The sequence below is a fragment of the Carassius carassius genome, chromosome 12, assembly GCF_963082965.1.
Source record: "Carassius carassius chromosome 12, fCarCar2.1, whole genome shotgun sequence".
Classification (NCBI taxonomy): Eukaryota; Metazoa; Chordata; class Actinopteri; order Cypriniformes; family Cyprinidae; genus Carassius; species Carassius carassius.
In genome coordinates, this window is record NC_081766.1 from 13101863 (window position 1) to 13124895 (window position 23033).

Below are 23033 nucleotides of genomic sequence, written 5' to 3' on the forward strand. Positions count from 1 at the left end.
ATTACAGAAATAAATGATAATTTAAAGTATAATAAATTTTAAAACAATTATTTTAAATTGTAATAATATATCACAATATTAAATTTTTTCTGTATTTTTGATCAAATAAATGCAGGCTTGATGAGCAGAAGAAACTTGTTTCAAAAACATTAAAAATAGTAATGTTTCCAAACTTTTGGTCTGTACTATATATATATATATATATATATATATATATATATATATATGTGTGTTTTTAGTTCGTAAAACCTCTATTTTGTGCTTCTGATGACCTTAATATACGTCGATGCGCATTACTTTCAGTGACGATGTGTTGATCAGCATGATGTTTTCTCAAATAAGGAGATTGTCAATTCTGTCAATGAGGCTGAATTTAATACTATATGCGTTCATTTCGCCAGCGGTTTCAGATTTCTCTTTAAAAGTTAAGCGTTTCTGCCATTAGTTGCGGTCCCGTGCAGCCAGGATTCCCACCTCCGGCCCCCTCCGGCACACATGCTTGATTTTCGCTTCCTGTCCAGCAGCTCCAGATGGGGCAGATCAATGCGCGCATTCCAGTTTATTGTAACTGTAGAGGCATGTGATTTCAGCCCGTAATGTCCGCGCGCTGGATTGAGCACAATGCAGTGAATATGGTGCCACTTGGAAACACGGAGCTCTGCGCACAATTTACTTTCCAATTACTTCTGAAGCCATTTATACGGAGTGAAACCGCAGCTGTCTCGGTAAGTTAAAAGGAGTGGCAAATTTTGATTTAGATAATGTGATTTCAACAGCAAATAGAAACTTAAAAAAGGCGCACTTTTTCCATGGATTACTTGATTATTGACTTCATCTGGAAGATGTGTTTTGGATGGTAGCCCATCTGGTTTTTAGCTTGTTTAAGATTACCATTATCTGACTGACCAACTAACAGATTAATCAGTTTAAGATGCCGTTTTTTCCCTCCGTGGTCCTAAACTGGTCTACCAGTTTAGAAAAGCTAGAAACCAGCTACTAGCTTAAGCTGTATTTTCCAATAGGGATCCATTGTATTGACTTGATTATCTAGCTCCACTCTTTGATAATAGCATTTTTTCATTGTCTTAGCGCAAGGTTGTTTTATTAAGGTGACTACAGAGCCATGAGGTCCTCATCCTCGCGTTTATCAAGTTTTTCCTCCAGGGATTCTTTATGGAATCGGTGAGTTGAAAATGCTTTTTTTATGCGTTATACCACTAAATATTCCATCTGCACATATCTGCTTCCGGGGAGTCTCCAGATTTGCACATCAGTCTAGGCTAACACTACTAAATTTACAGCAGAGTACTCAGTATATGTTTAAGTTTAATCAAAGAACTGCCTGACCTCTTGAAGGGGCCATATAATGTGATTTTTCCTTTCTCTTTGGACTGTTACAAGCTGTTGGTGCATAGAGAAGATATGAAAAGTTACAAAGACTAAAATCTCAAATCCAAAGATATATTCTTTATAAAATTTAAGTCAACCACACCTACATGTTTATGTCATAATGTGGGAAGATTTGCATAATGCCACCCAAATGTTCACCCAAAGAAAGAAGGCGTAACTTTTATTCCCTTTCTGTTGCAACCACAGCCATGTTGTGGAGATGCTGTGTGTTTTGTTGTGAAAGCGAAGCTACTTTGTTATGCCTTCCAAAAGAGAACACATCTAGAAATCAGTGGTTAAGTTGTATTTACAAAACTCATGCTTGAGGTATTCAGCCAATCACAATTCACTTAGCTGGCCAATCAGCGTACAGCTTGCTTTTCAAAACGATGAGCTTGGTAAAAAAAATGACACGTTTCAGAAAGTCGGGCATAGAGGAGAAACAATAATGTAGTTTGTTGAAAATAATGTGTTTTTTTAAACTTTAACCACATAAACACATCCTTTTAGTAACATCATATGACCCCTTTAAAGGGATAGTTCACCCAAAAATCTAAATTATGTCATTAATAACTCACCCTCATGTCGTTCCAAACCCGTAAGACCTCTGTTTGTCTTTGGAACACAGTTTAAGATATTTTAGATTTAGTCCGAGAGCTCTCAGTCCCTCCATTGAAACTGTGTGTACGGTATACTGTCCATGTTCAGAAAGGTAAGAAAAACATCATCAAAGTAGTCCATGTGACATCAGAGGGTCAGTTAGAATATTTTGAAGCATCGAAAATACATTTTTGTACATTATCTTGCTCGGCTCGGTGTTCATCTTCAGTTCTCTCTTCACAGCAGTTCAGTCAGTGTACTGTTTGAGTAAATGAATTACTCCGGGATACTGGTTTATTCTGACTCAGAGGGAGTGTCAGCCACATTAAAACAGTTAACAGCTTAAGTCATTTGTGGATTAATGCGTATTAGAGATGCGAACCGTTTAAAACGATTCAGTTCGATTTGGTGAACTGGTTCAAGAAGAACCAGTTAAATCTAATGATTCGTTCGCGAACCAGATATCATAAACTGCTTTGTTTTGAACTCTCTCTCACAACAGACACGGAAGAGAAGACAATGCTGAATAAAGTCGTAGTTTTTTCTATTTTTGGACCAAAATGTATTTTCGATGCTTCAAAATATTCTAACTGACCCTCTGATGTCACATGGACTACTTTGATGATGTTTTTCTTACCTTTCTGGACATGGACAGTATACCGTTCACACAGCTTCAATGGAGGGACTGAGAGCTCTCAGACTAAATCTAAAATATCTTAAACTGTGTTCCGAAGATAAATGGAGGTTTTACTGGTTTGGAACGACATGAGGGTGAGTTATTAATGACATAATTTTGATTTTTGGGTGAACTATCCCTTTAAAATGTTGCATGCCCCCATAGGCTGTGATCATGTGAGGCCCCAGGCAATGGCCTTTATGGATGCCCCCTCTTGTTGCAGTTGTGAGATGTCCAAATAATGTGAAATAATATTACTTTGAGAAACTGAAGTTCCCACAAAGCAAAGTTGGTCAATTTGAGACAATAACTGAACCATTCTGTATGGCACTAGTTACGTGCTTATGCTGTGTTACAGCAGCGTGCCTGCCCTTATTTGATTGCTTAAACATTTCTTGCTTCAGTGCATGAAACCATACATTCTGGCTCTGTTCAGGGCAAACATTCTTCTTTATAGACTGCATTACATTTATAAAGTATAGATGAACTTTATATTTAAATAAATACATAAATAACTGACACATTGGAACTTTCTTTTTCTTTTTTTGCTAGTCCTGAATTTATTTTAATTTAATTTATGATGTCATTTTACTAAATTCATGCATTTAACCAATAATTTATTATATTTATTAGTTTTTGCATTTATTTGTATTCTGTATTTATTATTATTTGCCCTATACATATTTAGTTATTAGTTTTATTTATCGACTGATTTGCGTTCCGACGCATGCGCAGTTTCTCCTCTTGTTTATCCAGTCATCAGCGGTGGGAGGAGATGAGCGTGCGAGGTGTCAGGGAGCTCAGACCGTCAGGACGGTGGGGGGGGGGGGGGGGGGGGGGTTCGACGGAGGAAAGAGAAAGGAAAAACAGAATGAAACTGCTTCCGAAACCGGAGCAACAATAATTGAAGGAAATACTCAAAATAGCAGACTATTTAAAGCTATATTGTGGAATGAGGGCATTTTAAACCAGCACCTCACATCTTACATTGGAAGAACAAGGAGAGTCTGAACCGTTTTATGTAGATGCAAGTGGATAATTAAGACAAGGGAAGAGGAAAGACGTGGAAATTACACACAACGACCCTCTCTAGGGACGGGAACTGCATAGTCAGCGGAGAAAAAGGCACTGTCGCAAATTTGGCTACGTTTCTTATCCTTTTACGCATGGCTTTACCATTCAACCTTACCCAAACCGAGGCATCGCTCCGTTCTTGACCACCCCTGTCTAATTCATGGTGCTATTGTGATTTTCTCTCCTCCATTTTTATCGGGCGACTGTGCTTTCAAGGATGCCGGATCAGATCTCCGTGTCCGAGTTTCTCTCGGAAACGACGGAGGATTACAATTCCCCCACGACATCCAGCTTCACCACTCGCTTGCAGAGCTGTCGGAACACGGTCAATGTTCTGGAAGAGGTAAGGCCGCTCTGTTACTGTTATATGAGGGAGCTTGAACTCGCACTATTGAGCAAGACACAAATAACGGTCCCAGTCCAATAGAGGATCCACTTTGAACATAACTTAACGCTCATTTCTGTCCTACAACCTCTAAATTCTCCCTGACTCTCTCTCTCTTTCTTGTCCCCGTTGGGTTGCTTGTATCTCGGTAGATATGAATTTACAGTTCACAGAATGCGGCGCTGATAAACAGTGTATGAAATTATCAATTGTTAGCAGTTATACCTTTAACGTAGTTTGCATTATTCAGGAATATTGTTATGTGGCCGTTTCTGCTTTTTACTCGCGCTGAACTGTTTTAAGGCTATTGTATTTAACGTTAGATTTTTTTTATGCGCATTTAATTTAAATAACGAATGCTAGTTTATTTTAATAAAGAGCTCTATTGTTATGCGCTTCTAAAATGAATTATGTTTATCTAGAATTAGATTCCCGCGAGAAATTCATTTGGACTTAACGTTACATTGTTTTATAGAGTATGAGGTTTCGTCACAAGAGAAAACGTAATTTGGAGTGTTGGCGCTATTCTCTTGAAGAACTCCGTGATGTCATCGAGGTCGTCGTTGTGCAGTGAATGTTGGGATCCTAATATGACTTCATGGGAATTTGGTCCATTTGTGTAATGAAATAGCTTTCAGTTTTAAAGGTGTTCAGTTTTTTTTCTATTAAATGCACCTTTGATACATAAGAGATCAGAAATATAATAAAGCTGTTGTATCGTACTTCTGGTAGCTGTCATGTTGACATGACCAGCTGTATCATGCAGTTGACAGTTATTATTAATAATGTGAATTATTAAAATAATATTTTTTATAATATCGTGCTAAACAAAACAAGAAATAAAATAATGTTTTGTACAAGTCTTCATTACAAGATTGGAGTGAGCATGTTTATCCATAATTACCATACAAATATGCATTCATTATGTTTTTTTACATCAGTGATAAATTCCTTTATATATCTGACAAATATTTGGGGGGGATATGCAGAGATTGTAAACCAACTCATACAAGTGCAACTGTGATTAGATCAACCTCAGTTAATTAGTAAAAAGCAACAAATCATGGAACATAAGCGAAGACAGATGGGCTAATGGCCCACATGTCCTAGATGTCTGTATGTTATTATGTTCACAGATGAGCACGGACCAGCAGAGTGGTAAAATACAGTTGAACGGGATTTAGGAATCTGCGTAACATTGACTTGAAAATGGTTTTAAATGTGTGTATTGTGTATGTTTTTGTGTTTAATGAATTCCTTTTAAATCACATGATCTCCTGCAGCCTATAATGGGGTCAAAACCTTCTGTGCTGCCTCGTTGCTTCCTGTCTACAAAAACAGCTGGCTTCTGAGGGGACATACACATAGAATGTTTTTTTTTTGCATTCCACTGTGCTCCTTTCCCAGTGTTTTTCTATTTAACCTTGATGCGTATGTCGCGCCATTCTAAAATCGAAGTTCTTTAAAACTTAAAAACTTTGCTCTAGACTTTGTTTTTTTATTCCACTGCCCTTTGTCTCACGTTTTTAAATGCAAAACATGTTCTGTGTGAATGCCCTTTATGGCAGCTTCCTAACCGTCATGAAATATCATAGATAATCAATTTAGAGCATCGACTCACAATAATAGCACTCGACTTTCAACTGACTTCAACAGAGGTCAACTTAATAATAATCTATAAATATTTTTTTTTAATCCCAATGATCTATTATTCGCAATCCTTTTCAGTGTTGAATGAAATATGCTTAGGTAACACTCGATTTTAATGACTCTGTTACATGTATTTGCTATAGTAATAACAGTAAATTATGCATAATTACAAGAAACTAACCTTAAACTAAACTCTGTAGTAAGTAGATGTTATTAAGTAAAACTAATTGTATAATTACTCTGTAACAAACACCTTAAAATAAAGTGTCTTAAAATAAAGGGTAAATCTTTTAAATTCTCTTGCCTTATCTTCCATCTCCTGTTTTTTTTTTTTTTACTGAACTCACTACAGTGAATTCCGAGATTTCCTTCTCCACAAAAAGCATGCATTTGATGCCTTAAATCCTGCCTCTCTAGACAACTCACTAGGTTTTGGAACAGACCAGCTGTCTACGGCAAACTGTTTCAAATGTATTTTATGTGTTAGTTCATCAGACATTCAACAGTCTATTGTTAGCTTATTCAAATGTCTGGTATTTTATTACAGAAGCACATACTGTATTCATTTGAATATGCCTTGTAGCCTTGAGAGCAATACATGTAAATATGTGAAATTCAGCTTCTCTCACAGTAGTACGTTTATGTTTTTTTTTTTTTTTTTGTATATGTATGCCCTGGGTTTACATTTATAGCCTATTCATGCATTTGGCAATAGTAATGTTTTTATCTAAAGTGACTTACATTGCATTTGAGGTATACATTTTATCAGATCATGGGTTTCCTGGGAATCAATCCCATGACCTTAGCTTTGCTAGCACTATGTTCTTTAGTTTGAACTACAGGAGTGCTTAAACAGTATGTTTTTGTTCTCAGGATATCCAATATCACACCTCAACTCTTCAACCATTAATACGACTGTACTGTATCTCCACACATTAAATGTGTGATCTTATACATTTTCACCATCCTTCACTCCATTCTGTCCACGTCACCTTTGCCCTCATACTGCATTCCATTCAAAGCCTCTCCATCTTGATAATGGTTTCCATGGCACTGTGCTCATACAGTACATTCTCATCATGAGGACCAGATGGCAAGGTAGATGTATAGACTGCCTAATCGACAAGTTGCTGGCAAGCATACATATAGACAGCCCCCCCCACCCCACCCCTCAGTTTCTCTTTGCAATTTCCATTTTTTCCAAGCAGCATTTCAGAAATGAGCAATCACAGCTTTGTCGTGGGAGCTTGCAGCGAAACTCGCTTCTGTTGTTTTGCTTGTTTTATTTTATACAGAACAATCTAGTGAAGAGATTGTCTGTTAATGCCACACTGATAATCCTTTTGGCAAAAAAATAAATAAAAAAATGTCCCTAAGTGCTTAAGGGAGAAGTCCCCAGTGACTGATAGTGCAGTTAGTGCTTCATTAGAATAAATCCCTTGCACAGAGATGTGCAGTCATATTCTGCACTGCAGCAAAACCCATTCACCTATTGACTGAATTCACTCATTTGATGCCAGACGTGGAGCTTAAAGTAAGGGAACCGTAGACAAAACAGGACAGAAAGTTGGATATTTGATGGTCTTTTGTGTTTAGGATGAGAACAGAATGATCATTTGAATGTTTTTTGTCAAACTTGTCTTTAGTAGTCTTACTGTGTTTGTTAAATGCGTCAGTGGAATACTTCTTAACATCACACTGACGTTCATGTACACCCACTGCTTAGTCATTCCTGTCTCTAGAACCAAATTAAAATGAATAAAAGATGTCCACCCATCTCACCATTTGCTCATAATATGCTCCACTGTTTGCATTGTTCGCTCCAAGCAAATAAAACAAGGAGTACAATTGTTTTCTTTTTGATAAATCTTGACTTTTTATTTTTATTTATTCATTTTAAATTGTTTTATTCTTTTGTCATTTTGGGTACAATTTTGTGTAGTTTTAACTCTGAGCAGAGATTACAACAGTATTAGGAAAAATTATTGCTTTTTATTGATGGCTCTGAAAGCAATGAGAATATTTGCCTATAAAGCCACATGCTAACAGATCACCATACAAATGTGATTATGATTTGTAATTTTTTTGTATTATTATTGTGGGCATCTAAGGTCAAGCACTTGTTTTGTTTTGTTCTCCCTTTTTTCTTTACACATGTTTATTTTCTGTGTATAATTAGTTCATGCATTATAGTGCCTGCATAGAGTAGTCATGGGAACAACAATAAATCGCTCTAGTGACCTATTTTATGGCAGACCTGATCTGCAACCATTGATTTGTGGCCAGATGGGTAATCAGAGGCTTTGCACCACATTTGGTTGCCTTGAAATTCCTGGTGCATGAGATCTATGGGATTGTACAGTTTGATGTTTCGGTGCAGAACAGATTTCCATTTTTCACAGCATTATGTTTTCAGGAGAAGGCTGAGTTGTTAAATCTGCTTCTTTTAATGTGAATTTACATTTATTTATATAGCAGATGCTTTTATCAAAAAACTATGTATAACTATATACTATGTATAGCCTTGAAGAATGGCTATACTAATTACCTTTTACAAATCGATACAAAGCACGATTACAGCATCGGCACCAACTTGAGTGGTGATAAAGTGTAGCTTCATTTTTATAACACAGCATCAAATTAGTTAAGTTATATCAAGGAAATCACTTACTAATGTGGCTCTCTGATTCTGATTGATTCTGATTTGTCTGTTCTGTGGACAATGAATAGATTCAGTTGCTCATTTCCAGTTGGACTGCCACTTGACGCTTGTTTACTCCAAGAAAGATAACTACATTAGCATCCACACCAATGCACAATAATGTTATGTTTATTATAAACACATGCTGCAGTTACTGTATGTCATGTGCTGCTTTAAAAGTCGGGTGGATTCTGATTGGCTCTCAGTGTTTTTATCATTCATCAGCTGGAAAAAAATAATTCTGAAAGTTATTCCAACGATATCAATCATCTTTGTCATTATTGTTGTGGTGTGGACTATTCTCATAGAGTTAGAACCCTTATTAAAAAATCAACCACTTTATTAAGGTTGTCATTATGGTTGTCCTTGGTGTGAAAGGACCTATAGCATTGTTGCAGCTTGCAAAACACATAAAGAGGTAGTCAAAGCAGTTTTACAGACATTGATTCAAAATTTAAAATAAATGTCAACATCTTAGACTACACTGAGCGTTTAGCTGGTGGTTATGTCATTATCAGTCAGAAGTAGCAGTCTGTGATTACTGAACAGTGGCTGCTTAGTGTTAGTCAGCAGAATAATAGTGCCGCTCCTGTTGGCGCTGGCTCTGCTGCTGTGTGATTGTGCTGTGTGTCTGTCATTTGAGAACTGTCCCGGGCCGAGCTCAGCGGGATGTTCATGCAGCAGCTGAGGGAGAGACAGCATGCCGCGCCTCGTGTCCTTGCGTTGAGGTCACCAGACGCACTCTCAAGCATGGACATAGTGTCTTCTTTACCAGCCTTCAGGGTTAACCAAACACCTCTGTCAACAAAAGCCACCTTGCTCAGACTGGCACCACTAATGCATAAAATATATAGCATTAGTAGAAGACCACTTTAGTTTTAGATTAAATTACTTATTTCAAAGTATATTAATATATAAAGCATTTGTTTAAAATGTTAATAATATTTCACAATGTTACTGTATGCTTGGTCAATTAATGCAGCCAGTGTTTGGTAAAAACATGAAAACGTCTCTTGAATGTTGCATGGTGGGATTTACAAAAATTTACTTGATAGAAGTTTCTTTCATATACTTTCACAAAAAAAGGTCATCAGATAAATAAATATTTAATGACATACCATTGAATTCTTAAAAATAACAAGTAAAAAAAACATCAATGTGCAATAATTTTTAAATAATTCAGTGGTTAATTTGACAAAAAAACTGCATCATTTAAATGTAAAAATATGTATCAACTGACATCTCCAGTAGTAATTTACAAAATCTTGAATATGGGCTGGTAATGAATATGTCATGCACTCCGACATCTGTCAGATTTCAGATTTTTAGTTACCCAGTATTTTTATAAGCGTGGGACCCCAGTCCCACAAGAGCTTCCACCTGGCTCTCTCTGTATGGTCTTTGTGTCAGTATGTTTACATGTGTGTGTCTGTGTTTTATTAATCAGACTTGGACAGAACATGGAATCCTCAGAACCAAAGGCATGCCTAGCATTCTGCGTGAGTATCAGGGGCCCGTTGCCATGGATACGAACCAAAACAGATCATAATTTACACAATGACCTGCATGTTCTTTTCATTTTAGAGCCAAAGATTGAAATCAGTGCCAGCGCTGGATTGGTGCATGCCAGGCCTGTGGATGTTCGGTGGCTTAGCGATCTTGGTGTTGACTTCATGTAGTGTTTCCATTGCGTTTCTCCCGATCATTTGTATCTTTTTATTCCACAGTTCTTGTAATAAAAATAGACAGAATAAAGTTGGATCACCCCTTGGCCTGCAGTTCTGACTCATAAACCCCATGAACCGTTGGCCTGAGTTCTTTTCCTTGCCTCTCCACAGTCCCAGTCAAGTCTGCTGGCTTTGGCTTGGCAGCGAGAAGTAATTCCTTAAGGAGTTCATGTTTCTTGTGGCTGATAGCTGGTGCAGGTCTCTCCTGACCTAAATGTGCACATGGCAGTATGTTCAAGTCCTGGAAAAGTTTTCTAGTAAAAGACCTTTTTGGCAGGCCGTATATAGAGTATCTTTTCTTGCTTGGCAGGCCTATGTTAGTCTTCTCAATTGGCTATCTTGATAAAGTCCAATATCGATCTGGTTGTTCGTAGTGTGAATTTAATGGATAGTGGTTGCTTTGAGCGGCATTAAAAGTGTATTATAGCACTGTTTTTCCACCAGTATCTTGTTTCTGAGGGACCTACGGCTTCGAGATTTGTCTAGATGAATGGTGTGCAAGGTTAGGTCGTTTCTTCAGTTTATTGTTTCCTTCTTTTTTGCACCGGCCAAAAACATTATTTGACAGGTTTTGAGATATTATCATGAAAGGTGGTTTCAATTTAGGCTGGGATTACTGAGCAGTCCAGGAAGAGAGCCAAGGGCTCAGCGATGCCCATCGGTTGAGTGGGTGAACAGAAGGTCATGGTTTGTTGTGGGTATTGTAGTATTAGCACGTTACTGAAGTCTTTCCTGCCATAAAGAGGCAAATTGCTTAGTCATGGAACTTTAGGTAAAAATAAAGTAATACTTTATTGAGAGTGTCATGTTGCATTTGTTCTCAAAAGGACAGTTAATTTTCTGTCTGTACAATAACTATAGTGTTGTATTTCATTTTTGGTCTCTCTTCTGGATCCAGATGGTGTTGAACTAACAGAAATGCATACAAATCAAGGAGCTGATTGACCGGAAAGGAAATAGTTCACTCAGAAATGACATTTCTGGCACTGTTTACTTACCTTCATGTCGTTTTGCATGACTTTCCCTCCTCAATGGAACGCAGAAGGTGCATTTTTTTAGAATATCTGGTCAGCTCTTGTCAGTTTGATGTAAGTGGAATTTTGGCTACTGTATATAAATCTGTACTTGTTAATTATATTATTTAAGGATAATGTCAAATGTATAAAACAGCTAAATTTGACTTAATGTGGTTCAATCTCATAAGGTTGAGAGATTATCCAGATCATAATAGTCATAATAGTCACATCAATGTCACAGGCTGAGCTTTACCATCTCTGCAATGCTCTGATTCACTCTTCTGTTCGCTGTGGTCATGCCTAATAGTCTACAAGACCATTTGAGGATGTGGTTAGATTGTTGTAATAAGTTGTGTAATGATATTATCCTCTTGGTCATACATCAGAAGACTGATACGTCATGCTTACAGGGTAACTGAAATGGTACATACTTTTCTTTATCAAATAAATGCCGTTATTTTTCTTATTTTTTAAAATTTCTATTCATTAGGAAACCTGTAAAAAATGTTTCCTGGTTTCCACAAAAATATTTAACAGCACAACTCTTTTCAACATTGATAATTATAAGAAATGTTTAATAATAAGAATGATTTCTGAAGTATCATGTGACACTGAAGAATTGTGAAAATTCAGCTTTGCTATCACAGAAATAAATTATATTTTAAAACATTAAAATAAAAAATAGGTATTTTACATTTTAATAACATTTCACAATCTTGAATTAATAAATGTAGCCTTTGTCAGCAAAAGTGACTTCTTTCAAAAATGAAAAATTATTGCTATCAAATATTGCCATTGCATGCTGCTAACACATGCAACGTTTACTTAGACTTTGTGGAAACTGTTTGACAGTTGCCTTTTGAAATGTTTGATTGTGGTGCTGCATGCTAAATGCATTACTGAAAATGATTTTCTGTTTGCTTTTACACATGATATAATGGTTTGTAAATGCTTATTTCCATTTACAATGTTTCCCGAAGTTCTTTTAAATCCTGGTATATAGCTACAGGATGTTGTAGCTCATAACAATGAAATAACGGGAAATGACCAGGGATAAAAAAAGCTCTGAAGAGTTTCGACCTGGCGAGTGTCGCCCCGGACCACAGTGGGCAGCCCCTTTTGGTGGACCAATGTCCAAACATAGCTCTTTACTGTCAGTTTTAATTGAATGAGTCAATTAAATAAGTACTTATTTGCACTGCTAAATGGAATTATTATTATTATTTATTCAGGTAAGAGTAGTATTCATCTATCACTCATGAATAATGATTATTTTAATTACTTCACAATTCATGATAAAGTATGTAAATGCATTTATTTGGTAGTAAATTGATATGTACAGTAGTGGTCGACCGATATATCGGCCTTGGCATTTTTCAAATATCGGCATCGGCCGATAAGTTTTTCTGCTTGGCCGATGTGTTTAATGCGGGACTTTTATTTTTACGGCGCTGAGAAAGGCAGCGCCTGAGTGCACACAGCTAAGCTCACATTCTCCCTCTTGTTTACTGTCGTCATTAACAGTTAAGTTAAGTCTGTATAATAATCAGATAGAACGGTTAAACAAAGGACTTAATGTATACAGGCAAACATTATAATACTTTCTTGTTTGCCGTCAGCATTAAGCAAATACGCATTTATCATTTAAAAAAGACTTTAAATGACTAATGAACATTTAATTTCACAAACCTTGCAAACTTAGTCCATTAATCCATTGTCAAATTATTACAAATTTCTTAAATATAAATTAAAATATATCAACTTTATATCGGCTATCGGCCCCCCTGCTTTCCAAGATATCGGCATCGGCTGTCAAAAAAACAATATCGGTCGAACACTAAAGGCGGGCGTACACGGTTTGAATTCGGATGGTCGGAAGATCGTATGTCCACGCACACGGCACGAGTGAGTTTATCTGAAAATCGTACGGACGAGATGATATACGACACGATTTTACAACCTGCGAATTCCAGAAGCAATCGCACGAAGTTGATAGACGCGTTCGATTGAAGCACCGCTGCACGCACAGAAGGTATGACATTAAAGTACCGCGAGAGCGCTAAGAGAGCACACATATCCAATGCATTCGAATCGCTCTCGCGGTACTTTGATGCCATACAGTTGATGTCATTCTGTGCAGCGCTGCTTCAAGTCAAACGCGCCTAATATAACTGCTCTCCCTCTCCCATAACTGCATATACAATATTGATACAAGCCGTGACTGTTTCCTACACGTACATGTTATTTTTCAGCAATAGGAAACCAGGACGTTTGGTCACCCTGTGTGTGTGTGTGTGTGTGTTCTTGTAGGTTTATAAATATCTGAAATAGGTATTACAATGTAAACATGGTTTGTGAGGACAATTCCTGTGCCCTCGTAAACCAAATGGCTTTAAAAAAAATACTATACGGTGTTTAATAGAAATTTTAAACATGCATTTTCCGTAATGGATAGAGGTAGTGTATGGGGATATACAGTATAGAATACCGTTACGTCTATGGAGAGTCCCTGTAAACTAGTACATAATGCGTGTGTGAGAGAGCGCGCGCGAGAGAGAGAGAACTAAAAAGCATGGTACACGTTGCTAGAAACATCATACAGCGCTCACTGTTCCTGTCAGACTTCAGCGAGTTTATCCTCCTGGTCAATAGTCCACATTCGCCGTGGCGCTGCCCTGTTCTGTTTCTTCTTCTGTGGTTTTCCTAGTTCGTGATTGGTCAACTTCAGATAAATCAACAAATCGGCTCGTTCAACCGCACACATGTCACAAATTCAAACCGATAGCTCACGAACTTTTTAGACATGTTTAAAAATGATCGGGAGGTCGGGAAGTGCTCGTAAGCCACTCTGCTCGGCTCGTAATTCATCGCAAATGATACGAGCCGCGACCATACGAGCTTACGCGATTTCCACACGATTGAAAAAAATCGCATGCGAACTCGTACGACAGCAAAAATCGCACCGTGTACGCCCGCCTTAATGTACAGTATCAAAATTCAACAAGGCCTTTGAAAATGTTGAAGACTCCTTTCCCTGTACTTTTTATTTTCAGAGAGCTGTCGTCAATGTTGAGGGATTTGCTTTGAAAACTGTGGCCTTAAGCTCAGTCTTTCTCATTAATCACCATTGCAGGGCTTCTTTAAAGACACCACAGATTATTTTTGGGTATGTTTGGGTGTGTGTGTGTTTGGGAGGGGTGCATTTATGTTGGTGGCTGTGGCTGTTAGGACACACATCTGTCAGAGGACTGGTATGCAATGCATTATGAATGGCAAAGCCTGTTGTTCATGTCCAGTGAATTTATTGAATCTGCTTTCCATGACTCACAAATTCAATTAGTAAAATAAATTTTTTGCCAAAAGTGTTTTTTTTCCTGCTTATTCCAGTGATAACAAGTTAATTGCTCTGAGTCAGTTTGTCTATATTCTGTACACTTGCATAATTTCCCTTTCATCCAAAGAGACACACATGTGATACAATCAAAGAGGGAGGAGGGACACAAGTTCAAAGCATGTAAAAGAGTAAACCAATGAATTCACATATTTCCTTTTCCCAGTAGTTCATATATGGTTCCTTTTAGGGCTGGGCGATATGGAGCAAAAAATATATCTTGATATATTTTGCTATATCTCGATAAACGATATACAGTACAGACCAAAAGTTTGGACACACCTTCTCATTCAAAGAGTTTTCTTTATTTTCATGACTATGGAAATTGTAGAGTCACACTGAAGGTATCAAGGGCTATTTGACCAAGAAGGAGAGTGATGGGGTGCTGCGCCAGATGACCTGGTCTCCACAGTTACCGGACCTGAACCCAATCGAGATGGTTTAGGGGTGAGCTGGACCGCAGACAGAAGGCAAAAGGGCAAACAAGTGCTAAGCATCTCTCGGGGAACTCCTTCAAGACTGTTGGAGAACATTTCAGGTGACTACCTCTTGAAGCTCATCAAGAGAATGCCAAGAGTGTGCAAAGCAGTAATCAAAGCAAAAGGTGGCTACTTTGAAGAACCTAGAATATGACATATTTTCAGTTGTTTCACACTTTTTTGTTATGTATATAATTCCATATATAATTCCACATGTGTTAATTCATAGTTTTGATGCCTTCAGTGTGAATCTACAATTTTCATAGTCATGAAAATAAAGAAAACTCTTTGAATGAGAAGGTGTGTCCAAACTTTTGGTCTGTACTGTATATCTCGATATCTTTACAGGAAAGATAACCCTCAAAAAATACTGCAAAAACAAATATGCAAAATATTACGTTTAGGGCCCTATGAAATTTTTTATTTTTTTCTTCACCATATGTTTTATTGTTACCTAATTCTGTGTTTTAGCATCTGTAATTATTTAAATGTATAAAAACAACTTAATTAGTTAAAAAATTTCTTAAAGGAGTCATGACCCACAATTTTCACTTTTCCACGAGAATCAATGTATGTTATGATTGCCTAACGATTATACACTGGCCGGGAAGCCGATATTTAAAAGTGAAGCGTTTGTTTACCTCAGGGTTTGTAAAATAGCCCATGTGCACACGCACTCAAACACGAGATTTTGATTTCTTCCCCGTCTTGACGGCAAGACGGGGCAGGATATACCATATATGGACACCGCAGCAGGAAGCTCGCCCCTTCCCCTCTCCCCCTCATATTCAGTCGCGAAAGATGCTGGAGTAGTGCACACGTGAGTTGCTCTGTGGTTGACTGCCAGAATCAACATGTAAATGTGTTTTCTCTACCAAGAACGGACCTAGCTATAAGAGACCAGTGGATTAAATTCATTTTTAATGACGCGGTTCCTTCAACCCTTCCACTGGCTTATCGTTATGTGTTTGTGATAAACATTGTACCCCGAAATCCTTCACAAATTTGGGGCAATATCAGGCGAAGTTGGCCTCGAAGCTCGGGAAAAGCGCCATTCCAACAAAATTGTCTGCAATTGAAACGGCAAGACTGTGTATTTATTGCTCTACTGTGTGTAACAAACAGCATAACTGCTAATGCAGCTATTGTATGCTATTGCGTCTGTCACTAGACAAATAAACGAAAGACTGGAGGTGAAGTAATTATTTATGTTCCCTGTAAACAGACTGCAATAACGGACTTTTGACTGCATTATAATGATTTCTTAATTCAGAAATATGATCAAGATTGCGTAGGTTGATGTGTTCGGGGAATTTGCCAGTTAATAGTAACATTTAAAGCGCCTTAAATGAACGAAATGACTCGAAAAAAGATTTGTTCATTTTGATGAACTAGTTTGAACAAGAGAGTCTGGCGTTGCCAGATTGGGTGTTTTTTCCGCTACATATTAAGGCCGGTTTACGGTGGGTTTTAGGTGGGTTTTCGCCTGGAAGGCTTTATAGAAATCTGGCATCCTACTGAACGAAGTTAAACTGAGAGAGCGTGGCGTTCACAGACACCAGAATGAACGACTTCACAGTAACGTTCATCAGGCAGTAATGCGGTACGTTCAGTTCATGTTCGCCCAAAATATGAACGAGTTCATGAACTATCGTTCAATGAACGCGTCCAGGCACAACTCTGGCGGGAGTATTAGCTTCGAGATATGGGGAATGGCTGCTAACGTACTTTGCAAAAAACAAATGACTGAGATCATCATGAATTCGGTTATTGTTTATTTATTGCCTAACGCGTATATATGAGGCGCCGTCTAGTTTGTGTGTGTGTGTGCTCACGTCTTATATGTGTGTGTGTGTGCTGTGCTCACGTCTCATATGAGTAACTTTATGTGCGTAGATAGTTCATATACATGTATGTGTGACTAGTACTTAGTATATATGCAAGCGTGTTTCATATGTGTGCGTGAATGAAATTTGATTTAAACGGCGCTGGCCGGGAAGCCGGTCGCGTTCATTCACAACTTGCGCCATGATGTCAGTTTGTAATGATATGCTAAAGCGTTACCTGCGGTGTCAACCCCCTCCTTCCTGCAACCAATCAACGTGCCCCTCATTTGAATTATTATAATGACCGTCCACGACAGCCAAAATATCGCATCAGATCTTGCGAGACAATAATGCCTACAGAGATAAGGGTCTGAGGAGCTCTGTGTTTATTTTTTTTCCCAATTTTCTTTTTTAGAAGGGCCTGAAAGACTATAATACAGCAGTAGGTATCCAAGGTAATACGAGGGTATGACTCCTTTAAAATAGCCTTATGTGAAATGTTTTTTCCCTTCAGAAATTCTGTGTATTTACATTTTTCTGGTTATGAAAATGAAGACATAAAACATTCATTTAATTTATCTTTTAATTATTTAAAATTAAGCAAACTTTATCTTTTGGTAAACAAAGGGGATTTACTATTAAAAATAAAACATGGAAGAAATGTTGTGTGATTATTCCTTAAATTATGTTCGTTTCATTTTAATAGTAGTAGTAGGCTATGTACATTCTGCTGAACAATAGTAATAGATTTCTCGCAAATACTTATATTTTGACGGGTTTACCGTTACAGTTTTGTGTATGTGATACTACAGTCTATGATGTGATATCTGACGCTAGATTTACTCAAATCAAACGGTCAAAAGCTCATGAAGTGACTCTCAGAGCAGTTCTGGAGATGTTCTTCATGTGTTTACGTCCTAATTTAGTGACACGACAGATGAAATCACAGTGAGCATCACGTGCGCTTCAGTGTGTGTAACGTTAATGAATGAATCCGCGCTTCTGTGCCATTCATTAACACAGACACGGATTCCGCGATTCCGTGCGCCTTTTCTGCATCGCGGAAATCCTAGGGCCCTACAGTAGACATCTGCCTGCTGTTCACCCGACACCTTAAAACCGAAGTATCTCCATATAACGGAGCCAGTTGCCCTTTTTTTGACGTTTTTTTAAGACTAGTTCTGTACACGCGAGGGGAGGGGGGACAAAAGCAAGGAGGCGGGGGGCTAGCGAGCGAGGCGAGCACAGCTCAGAGAAGGCAAACAAGCAAAGTGGCGGAATCAGAATTAAATATAAACAATATATCGATATATACGATATGTCAAAATCCATATCGTGTTTAGAAAATATCTTGATATATTTTAAATATCGAGATATCGCCCACCCCTAGTTCCTTTCTTTTAAAGACAGAAACAAATAGGTAAAGGTCACTGGGCTGCTTGGAGGAAACAGGATTCGTTGACACCCTGTTGTTTACTCTTATGTTTCAAAATATTTGAAGAGATTTCCATTAGCTGAGATACTTAGGGTCATGTCCTGTTTACTACTCTCTCAGTTTCACAGCAGTTTTGATTTTTGAAATGATATCCACCCTGTAACAGTGAAGTGCGGTCGAACGGGGCTCTCCCCGTTCTCGTGCCGCTGCGGTTGCTAGGAAACTGAATGTCAAGAGTCTGTCACTGGTATGATGGCTTGTGTGCCTATTATCCATCAAATTTTGCCACTTCAGGCTGTCTTTTCTGAGGATATCTTGCCTAATGGGGAAGTGGTGGCCTAGTGGTTAGAGAGTTTGAGTCCTAACCCTAGGGTTCTGGGTTCAAATCCCGGGCTGGCAATAACACGACTTAGGTGCCCTTGAGTAAGGCATCGAACCCCCTAATGCTCCCCGGGTGCCGCAGCATAAATGGCTGCCCACTGCTCTGGGTGTGTGTTCATGGTTTGTGTATGTTCACTGCTGTGTGTTCGCAATTTGGATGGGTTAAATGCTGAGAACAAATTCTGAGTATGGGTCACCATACTTGGCTGAATGTCATGTCACTTACACTTTTTAACCCTAGGGTTGTGGGTTTGAGTCTCAGGCCAGCAATACCATGACTGAGGTGCCCTTGAGCAAGGCACTGAACCCCCAACTGCTCCCCGGGCGCCGCAGCATAAATGGCTGCCCACTGCTCCGGGTGTGTATTCACGGTGTGTGTGTGTTCACTGCTGTGTGTGTGTGCCCTTTGGATGGGTTAAATGCAGAGCACAAATTCTGAGTATGGGTCACCATACTTGGCTGTATGTCACGTCACTTAATGTTGATTTAGTTTATTAGTTAGCTGAATTACTTTTAATCAGCATAACATTTGATGTTTAAATATTGCGATTCACAAGGGTATAAGCTGCTATTCTGTTCCTCTAGTTCTAAATTTGGTCTCAGGGAATATCCATGAGTATTGGAAATGCCTCCAAGCCTCTGCATCTCATGTGTTGTTATGGTCCCATTGTGATTATGAGATTCCCAATATTTCGTTTTGCCCCTTGAGGTGTGGCCGGTGATGCAGTTCCTCTGGAATTCAAAGATCATGAATCATAAATGAATCATAGACCTTTTTTAGCGGTGTTTTATAACCATCCTCTTCTCTTCTCTTTTTGTCTGGCTCTCCAGGCTTTGGACCAGGACCGAACAGCTTTACAAAAGGTCAAGAAATCCGTCAAAGCGATCTACAACTCGGGTCAAGGTGAGTTTTGACCCAGCTCTTCAACAGTAATTCTGGAAATATTAAAATATGATTCAGAATTTCCAGTTACATTTTGATAAAATGTGTGGCTGTAAAAAAAAAAAAAAAAAAAAGGTCAAACTGATTTTCAACTTGTTTAATTGACAAATTCCTGTTGAAGTACTACTCTAACCAACAATCCTGAAGTGAGAAGTCACTGTTACCATGGAAACGTGATTTTCCATAGCACTTATTTTACACAGACGTCTTACTACAGTCTCTCCCCCATTCCATCTAGGGAAACTCTAATGCTTACATGCCCTGTAGGGTAAATCAGCATGAAAGGTCAGAAAATCCTCCAGACCATCTAATGAGTGTGATATTGTGGTTTGGTTGTGGTTTGGCTCATCCAGGCTCTTCTCTGCCCTTTATCAGTTTGTAACTCAATGTCATTCCTCTCCTATTGGCCAATCACACAGTCCAGATGCCAAATGTCAGAGCGTGTTTGATCAAGGCTTCCTAATGCCTAATATTTACACTCAGGCATCTCTGGTGGTTCTGAAATTGACAAAGACATTGACATATGCAAGGTTGGGATCTGGGTTGGAGACTGAGAACCAAACAGTGTGTGGATAGAAGTATATTTAGCACTCTAGAACAGGACAGACAAATGTGTTCTGCTGCTGTGTGACCTAGAGATGGGTCACAATGGACGACTAGACTATAAAATTATCAAAAAAACCTACAAAAGATGAAAAAGCAGTGCTACAGCTTAGGGCTGCACGAAATTTTTGGGAAAAATGACATTGCGATATTTTATTTTTCTGCGATATATATTGCGATATGAAATCTAATCTAATTTTTTCTTACAAACAAAAATGGGGTGAGCACACTTACATTCTCATTTTAAATGATTTAAACAGAGTATTATAGAGTAAATTATTTGTTTGTAACTTTAGGATATGGTTTGAATTGTTAACATATTAACTAACATGAACTTACCATGAACAATACTTTTGTTACTATATTTATTAATCTTTGTTTATCTTAAGCCCTATTCGGACAGGACTAGTTTTACAGGGGGTTGTTAGAGAAATATGTGTTTCACAGACGTACTTGGTGATTTTAATCCCGTCTGAATCTGCCACATCTGTGTTTTTCTCACACAACCTCTGTGATAATTCCAGAGCAAATTACCTACTGTTTTTCAGCAAACTCAGTGATCCTCTGAGAAAACTTATCCCGTCCGAAAGCGAATGTCTGTGATTGCCGGTGATATTTTATTTCACAACGCGTTTCCTTGTGTGTTTTGGCCAACGTGAATTACCGTAGATGCTCTTACCGCGCGCATGTTTGATATATTTGCTTACCGGCAAAGAAATAATAATAATAAAAATAATAATAAAAAATAATAAAATCAAGAGCAAGATCAAGTAAACTGTTAATACTGGCTATTGTAATATCATCACCAGGTAAGATTACTTACGTTCATTTATGCACTCAGTTACATAATGTTTTAATTACATATGTACCTTTATGAAAATTAAACATAGGTTTAGCCTACTACAAAAAAAAAAGGAAAACAAACTAAAGGAACCACACATTAACATGGTTTTGCTATACTAGCCATTTATTTATTGTGTAATAATACTAATGGCAATCATTCTGAATGAATGCATTGCACGCATACAGATCGCGTGATCTCTGTGTAGCCCAGATGCACAAAACATACCCTCCCACCTCTGTAATAAACACGGAGATGTTAGTCCCGTCCGAATTGGTACATGAAAATCTCAGACGTCAGGTGGTAAGAATCGAAACTCAAACGTAGTTTAGAAACTAGTCCCGTCCGAATAGGGCTTTACATTATAAAAACACAACGGTTCATTGTTTGGTAATGTTACTTCACAGTGAATTAACTATGTTAATTCAATGAAGGCTATAGCCTAAATGTTGAAATTAACAATGTTGTAGAAGTGCAGTTTAGTAATAGTAAATGTTAAATAATGTAGTTAAATAGTTTAATAAATAGAACATTATTGTAAAGTGTTACAGATTTTTTTTATACACCAATTCAGACGTCTCGTGAGTTCAGTGTTGGACAGGTCAGTTGTTTAAACCATTCATTAAACTGAATTGGTTCAAAGGAATCATTAGTTCGCGAATCAGACGTGTACGGCACGCGTTGTGTAATTATCTCCGCAGTTTAGGATATCGCACAAGATTTGACAACACAGAAAACATTTCATCACTGGATACTTTTTTTTTCGACACCATCGTGATTAATATGCGCAAGGGAGAGAGAGCAAGACAGCGCTTGTGTTGTTTGAAGACGGTGAAGGTGAGCGCGCCGGGGCTCTCTCGCGCTCTCTCTCTCTCTCTCTCTGCTCGTTCTTATATGCTTCCTGTTAAACTGACAGGACTTAAAAACACATGCAAATGATAAACTTTCACTCTATGATGGTTAAGCTGTGCAATTAATCCGTGAATCACATTCGTCAAGGGCCGGGGAGCAGCTGGTCCATACAGTTAATGAATAACGGATCAACTACGACAGCCTACATCGCACATCCTGCAATGTGACTATTGTGGATTCGTACATCGCGATATCGATGCTTAAACAACACATCATGCAGCCCTACTACAGCGGCATGCAGATGGACGTCTTTGGGCCTTGTGCTGTTTGATCAGCAACCTTGTTATGAGTTTATTATAATTAAAGGGTCAACCTTTTAACACACAAACAAATCTTTAGAACTGCATTTGACTGAGGCCAAAAGCAGCCTAATTATACAGGGCCTCCAGTCAAGAAATTAATTAAAAAAATCCAGAAATTATGATTATGATGATGATTATTATTAACAGCAGCAATCCTAATATTGTACTATTTATAATAATTTTATTATTAGAACACCTTTCACCAATAGTAATTGCTTTTTGTGTTATTTCTAGTATAAAATATATATATATAATATCTGTCCAGTCTTTTGAGTGGAAGTGCATGCATTTGGGTGAGATTGATAAGCTCATTATGAACATGACTGGGTCTACATGTGGCGATTTAAAGTGATGTGATATGTACGAGTATGACTTCCTCTTGTGAGCCGCAGTGCTTGATTGGCTGATCTCTGTATGACCTCAGTAATCCCTGGAGAGCACTCATCCTCTGAACCTCTTCAGCAATGCAGAGACATCCCTCTCATGATTCAGCCAATGCCAGCAGAATGTCTCTCTTTGGGTTTGTGAATGCAATCACACCAGCTCCAGTTGAATGCAGCCGCTCCTGACGCACATCACTCTGCTCCTGATGTCTTCCTGAAGTGGAAAGTCTCTCATGTTGTGCTACTGAGTATAGAGCATTACTGACAGAGGATGTAAACCGGCTGTGTCCCGCTGTGTTATCGACTCTTTGCTGTGTGC

At 38.2% G+C, this 23033-nt stretch overlaps 1 protein-coding gene across 2 annotated transcripts in view; it reads left to right on the top strand.

Annotated features, from left to right (window-relative positions):
• The first annotated feature begins 523 nt into the window (after nucleotides 1–523).
• LOC132154837 (arf-GAP with SH3 domain, ANK repeat and PH domain-containing protein 1-like) overlaps nucleotides 524–23033 on the top strand; it is a 46735-nt gene continuing 24225 nt past the window's right edge. Inside the window, exons 1-4 of one of the 2 annotated variants that reach the window (XM_059563536.1) lie at nucleotides 524–725; nucleotides 1090–1182; nucleotides 3956–4082; nucleotides 19562–19634. In XM_059563536.1, coding sequence (XP_059419519.1) covers nucleotides 1124–1182; nucleotides 3956–4082; nucleotides 19562–19634 — 259 coding nt within the window. In that variant the 5' untranslated portion in view covers nucleotides 524–725; nucleotides 1090–1123. The remainder of the gene's footprint in view (nucleotides 726–1089; nucleotides 1183–3955; nucleotides 4083–19561; nucleotides 19635–23033) is intronic. The other variant, XM_059563535.1, reaches the window with a different exon arrangement.